The 6,548-nt window shown below is 36.9% G+C and overlaps 1 protein-coding gene across 1 annotated transcript in view; it reads left to right on the forward strand.

The window, feature by feature from the left end:
• The window catches only part of frmd6 (FERM domain containing 6), a 101,101-nt gene that overhangs the window by 91,171 nt on the left and 3,382 nt on the right, over positions 1-6,548 (forward strand). The window contains exons 9-10 of the mRNA XM_048600112.1: positions 2,087-2,155; positions 6,060-6,234. Of these exons, the coding sequence (XP_048456069.1) occupies positions 2,087-2,155; positions 6,060-6,234 (244 nt within the window). The remainder of the gene's footprint in view (positions 1-2,086; positions 2,156-6,059; positions 6,235-6,548) is intronic.

The raw sequence follows: 6,548 nt of genomic DNA on the forward strand, positions 1-6,548 counted from the left end.
TTTGAGAGATACGTGGACGTGGACCCCAAGATCCCTCTGTTCCTCCACACTGCCAAAAATCCTGCCATTAACCCTGTATTCTGCGTTCAAATTTGACCTTCCAAAATGAATCACTTCACAATTTAAATTTTCAACCTTCATATGCTTTTTGAATTTTACGCAGACTCCTGCTTCTAAAAAGGATTGAACGGGGAGACAGTTTGGTCTCCATCAGCACAGTTGTATTTTTCTGTTATTCGTTCATAAGATGTGGCCGTTGCTGGCTAGGCCAGCATTTACTGTCCATTCCTAATGGTCTTTGAGTAGATGGCGGTGCCACTCCAGTGGCTCTGGACCTGGTCTCCTACTCAATACTGCTCCTTGCCTTCAGACTTGGCTGGCCCAAGCCCCAAAAACCTTGATTCTCATTGGTGCTTGCTTCCTTCAACAGCCTCAAGTTCAGAGCTTGACCTCCAACCACCAAATAGGTCTGAGCTCCTCCTTTAAGTGGCAACAGGTCATGGCTTTCAATGTGTCTCTCTTGCAATCTGGCTTGGAGTCTACATTGCACTTGGTTTCCTCCTCTTGCTAAACTATTAAAACTCCAAAAATTATTGTAATTCGACTCATTTTCATTTTCATAAAGAGATTTTCTGCAATTTGGTTACTAAATAGCAGAAGAAAATTCAAACATTTTAATTTTCATTTAAACTCTAATTTAGCAGCATTAATGTGTATTAACTACTCCACTGTGTAAACAGACTCCTTTCTCAACCTAAACAGTTGCAAGGGCCAAAATTACTGTTCAATGCACATATTGTGTGTTGGTTCATAATATGCATGGTGCTAAATTTCAGAGGTGTTTTCTGACACAGTGTTAAAGCCTTGAAACGTTAAAAGTAATGTTAGAGATCCTGCAAATCCGAACTCGCTGCCGAGTCAGAATGATCTCAAATGACTATATATTTCAAAACGTCAGGGTGAGAAGTCTTAGTCCATTTTCTGAAGGCCAGAAACATTATTTGAGCTGAAGAAAAGATTGAATTTAGGTTCAAAGATATGAGTCAGAGTGAAGAATAAACAATAAGAAGGTTTCAGAAACGTAAAAGCTGATAAGTTTTGTGCAATTGTAAATGTTTTATTTCAGACATTTTCTGCTTCATGTGTGATGCACCCAAGATATGTAAACATTATGTAGAGTGTCTATCCATTTGATAATATAGATTAGCTGAAGTTAATGGATACAATGGGCCTACATTTATACTCTCATTTTGCCTGTATACAAAATTGATGTATAGTTCAACCTATTGAATATTGAACCTATGTAAATATGATCTTATATTTTTTGCATCTTATAGTACAAAACAGTGATATATTTTAGTTACAGGATAACTGCTTTTGTCGAATTCAATTGTCAGAGCTTCCTCTTACTATAAGAGGGTGGCTGAGCCAATAATTATAAATGCATAAAGGAATTTTTTTTTCTCACCCCTGAATCCAAAACAGTTATTTGGGCATTTTAGTGCCTTGTGATCCAGATTAATAAAAAATTTAAATATGGACAGTCATGCTCCAGAGTGATCTACCCATTGAGGAATCCCCAGCGCTACTGGCATATATTGTCCAGGATCCTATAGGGAAAGTTTATCTCAGCATACCTAAAATATTTTCATTATTTTAATGAATCTTTCAATTTATGTATTTTGATAGTCAGCGAAATCTGAATTTTGCTAAAATCGCTCTTTGATGATTACATAAAAATGTCAAATTTGACTCTGCATATGATTCAGCAAAAGGCAAGAAGATGCTGATACGGAGCTACAATTACATTGTAATCAATATCATTTTCACTATACAACATTTCATTTTCCTTATAGAGGACAGAATACAACTATAATGCTGCTTCTTACTGAGTACCAGTAGACTCAAACACTTTCTTTTATTCTCATGATCAGTATAGTCATGCGAGCTAGGAAAATGAATTCTCATTTTCAGTAACTAAATCTTAAACGCATTTCTTCCTCACTTTTAGGTCCCAATATAAAGGATAATTAATTGAGGATTTTGTCAACTGAATATATTTATTTCATAATTTAATGTTTTCCAGGTTGTGGGAGAATCTAAGCAATTGTTGTATGATTTTCCTTGGACCAATGTTGGCAAGCTTGTGTTTGTGGTAAGTTATAAAATCCATAACAGAACTTCTTTCCCCTTTAAACTATGAGGGAGAGAATCTGTACTTCCCAGATATTATTTTAGCTGAAAAGAGACAGTTGCTATATTGTTTTAACAGAACAGAATCGTTATCCACGCCTTACTTTGGCATCTTTCGAAGCTCCACAATAACAGATTTGGAATTTGTGTTACCAGCAAACAAACAAGTACACTCCTTTCAGCTTTATTGGAAACAGATTTTACAAACAGCATTCTTTTAAAAAAGAAAATACAATGTACGCTGTGAAATATCACCTTAGAGCCTTTGGTTGTGCTGGAGTGAAAATATACAAATGTGCATTGGAGGTGTTTTGTCAAAATATTTGCACCATTTTTGTGCTCATTATCATTGCTATTGGTCAAACCTAAGGAAGTAAAATAAAGCTGTACAATTAGATTATTACCCTTATTATAAAAACAGAAAATGCATAAAATATTCAGTAGGTATGGCAGCATCTGTGAAGAGAGGGTCACAGTTAATGTACTGGATTGAGACCTTTTCAAGAGTTCTCCTGAAAAGATAATCAGCCTGATATACCAACAATGTTTCTCTCTTCACAAATGCTGGCAGGGTTGCTGAGTACTTTCAGCATTTTGGATTTATATTTCAAATTTCCAGTGTCTGCAGAGCTTTGCTCTTGTCCACTTTTTAACCCTTTTCGCTGCTGACAATGAGGATCTGCACAGCACTGAATTAAAAACTTGTAATTATACTCCAGAACAGTGGAATGCATTTTGCTGTTTATTCTTTGCCAGATTCATAGAGAAATGAACAACTAATATTCATAATTTGATAACATACCTATGTTCATTGCATTTTTGCTGGTCTTTTTACTTCATTGAAGTGCATAGTATATCACAGGATAAAGGCAGATAAGGGAAACCATTTGGCTAATCCAGCCATACTTCCATATAAAAGCGTCATCCATTACCACACCACTTCATTGCCTTGTGAATGTCCCTGAGGTTTTACCTGCACTGAGGTAACATAACATACTTTGTGCTTTATGATATAATTCATAAACTGCCTTTTACCACATTATGCCTATGGACCCTTCTACAGTTTATAATCCTATCGCTCCCCATGCACGTACAAACAAAGTTGAATTGAGCTTGTGTTTTTGATATAATTATACAGAAGATACATGCAAGCAAGTTTAGCATGTGTTTGTTTACAATGATTGCATAAATGCTAAATTTGAAGTACACGTAATTCGAAATGTCACAACTCAACAGGGTCAGTTCAATAGCAGGCTGAAAACGTGACTGTCATAAGATTAATGCGTCATTTCATGTTTTCAATATTTAGCCTAAAATATTTGCGTGAATGAGTCTGAGCTCAGAATTAATGGTAATTATAACCTGTTACATCTGCTCTAATGATCAAACCGAAGTAAATAATTGCCTCCCATACAAAGGAATGCAGAATTTATAATCTTGTATCTTAAAATTAGTGGTGACATTCTTTGTATTTAAATACCAAGCTGCAAACCATTTTACTAATTTGACCAGCTGGCAGTTTTTGGTGCAGAAAATCATCATCACAGAGCTGCCAGTAAAAGCACAACTGTGAAGATTTCAAAACCTGCGTGACACTGTGATTTGAGAAAAATTGCTGTTCATCTCCCTACATCTGCTTAGAGTGCTGCCAAGATTTTATTCCCACGGTCTGAAAAATAATCCCCTTCTTCACATACACTGTGAAAGATGCGTGTTCGCATTAAGAATAGTTTACTTTGTCCATTTTTTTTCCTTGATGGCAGCTAATATAGATAGAAGAAACTTTTCTGGCATGTACCAATTTGGGACCAATTTTTAACTCTTGAAAACGAGTAGGTTTTGATGGTTTAAAGTTGGGCACATGGTGTTGGAATGTGTTGACTTTAGGATTCTTACTTGAACTGTCCCTGACAGACTATTTCAACTCTATTCTCTCGGACAGGAATTTTGGACAGCATTGATCAACAGATGTTCTTTTTGTAGTGAATAGGGAGGGGATGTTGACCTCAGTCCAGAGGGTGAATCATTACACTTCTCAAAATCTTTTCATTATTTCTGCTTTCACTTAAGACTTTTTGTGTTCAGGGAGAGCAGAAACTGAGCATTTTCTGTTGATTATTGTATTCTGAATTTACAAGATCTTAGCCATCTGATGTCAGCAAATACCATATTATTTTCATCCTGCTCACATATTCTGATTGAAGCCAAACATCTGCAATGCTGACTGAAAAGCAGAAGAGCCACAGAACAGACCGAGGCCCGGATTCACCCGGTCGCTCCCTGCCTGCGCCGAGGCCCGGATTCACCCGGTCGCTCCCTGCCTGCGCCGAGGCCCGGATTCACCCGGTCGCTCCCTGCCTGCACTGTTAGTATCCATAGGGCCTCACAAAAGACAGAATCTCTGTCTGTACATTACCAGATAATCAAAATGCAAAATACCGTGCATGCTGGAAACTGAAAAGAAGAATGAAAAGTTCTGGAAATATTCAACATCAATTGCAGAGGGTAACACTGTTATGGTTTTAGCCTGATAATTCTTAATGAGATTTAGAATAAGATGATCCACATTAGATGACTAAAAACAGGGAAGCACAACCAAAGGTTTTTATTAAATCTAGCGTCTTGGAGGCCTTATGTTGAAGTACCAGCTGGTACACTCACACATGCCTTTTGGTCTGACTCACTAGAATTTATTGTTGGTCTAGTTTTCTAACCATTTTTGATCACATAGGAAGCTGCCTCAAGCTATCAGTTAAGTATTTCAAAACTTTTACAATCAGTTGATGAATTAAGTTTAAAAAAAGTCTCTCTTCAGTTCACTTAACTGATGTTCACTGAGACTTTGACAGAGGTCAGTGACTATCTACTCATGGTTACTTCAGGCCATTAAAACAAACATTTAACTGCAAGCATGTGAGTTATCGTTGAATCCAATATAACTTCTTCAGAATTCAAAATAATTCAAACAATCTGCTCCTTGGTTTCATTCTCTTTCAAACTAACGTTTAGCTCAGTAAGGAGCCTTGTACCATTTGTTTTTAACTCTTTCCCCTCTGCTGAGGCACCTGGCACTTTCCTTCAGAGAATGGTTGAGGTCAGAGGCTGTATATATGAGAAATAAATACCCTGAATTTGTAAGAGTGGATGTTAATACTCAAATGTCATACGACAATTCTGAAAGTATTATTATAATGTGTTCAATGTTAATGGAATGTCTTATTTCAAATTCACATGACATAAAAAACAAAATTGCTGCAAAAGCTCAGCAGGTCTGGCAGCATCTGTGGAGGAAGAAACAGAGTTAACATTTCGGGTCCGGTGACCCTTCCTCAGTTCTGCTGAACTTTTCCGACAACTTTATTTTTGTTCCTGATTCACAGCATCCACAGTTCTTTCGGTTCAAATTCATATGAATTTGACTAACGAATTGTCCACTGAAGATGTTGAATCTGAAGTAGGTCAAAGCATTTGCATGTGCAACAGATATTATGGCAACATTTTACTGTTAGATCCATATAAAGTCTTGCCAAACAAAGCTTTCTTGCTGCAAATTGATAGATTCCTAAAAGACAACAGTGCCAAAATAAAGTCCAAGGTAATAATTCTCTCTCTCAGTATTTCCATTTTATATCTCAGGATAGTGTGAAATTTGACATCTTCAGATTTTCAAGTTCCATAGGAATGATTGAGTCAAACATTCACTTCTAAGAAAACTTTTTTGGTCACCATACACATCCAGAGTTAAATTGCCACAAATTTCCTTAAAAATTAGAGAATTTTTGGCTTCAGGTTTAAAATCCTGTTGCAGGATTTGTTCTGTGTTATGTTTCTTGCTTATGGTGCAGATTTTGTCCTTTTCTTTACAGGGAAAGAAGTTTGAGATTCTGCCAGATGGCCTCCCTTCAGCTAGAAAACTTATTTACTACACTGGCTGTCCTATGCGCTCAAGGCACCTACTCCAGCTACTCAGTAACAGCCATCGTCTCTATATGAACCTGCAGCCAGTCCTGCGACAAGTCAGGAAACTGGAAGAGAATGAAGGTATTTTTGAAACCTCGAGTACTGGTGTAACCTAATGGATTCTGAATTTGCACTGAAATCAAATGCTTTGTTTACACCAAAGCTGCTGGGCTGCTGTCATTGTTTCCTCAGTTCTGCCAGGGGAGTTGTGATTTATAGCATGTCCCTCTTTTTCTCTGAGGCATGATGCTATCTTTAGTGGCCTAATGAGATCTCCCCAATAACTTGGACTCCATATTATCGGAAATAACTCTCCTAAATAGTACAGCAAAGCCTGTGATATTATAGTTGAAAATTTGATTGAAAATTAGAGTAGGAAGAAGTAATATGATTGA

The sequence above is a fragment of the Rhincodon typus genome, chromosome 8 (assembly GCF_021869965.1).
Source record: "Rhincodon typus isolate 14 chromosome 8, sRhiTyp1.1, whole genome shotgun sequence".
Lineage (NCBI taxonomy): Eukaryota > Metazoa > Chordata > Chondrichthyes > Orectolobiformes > Rhincodontidae > Rhincodon > Rhincodon typus.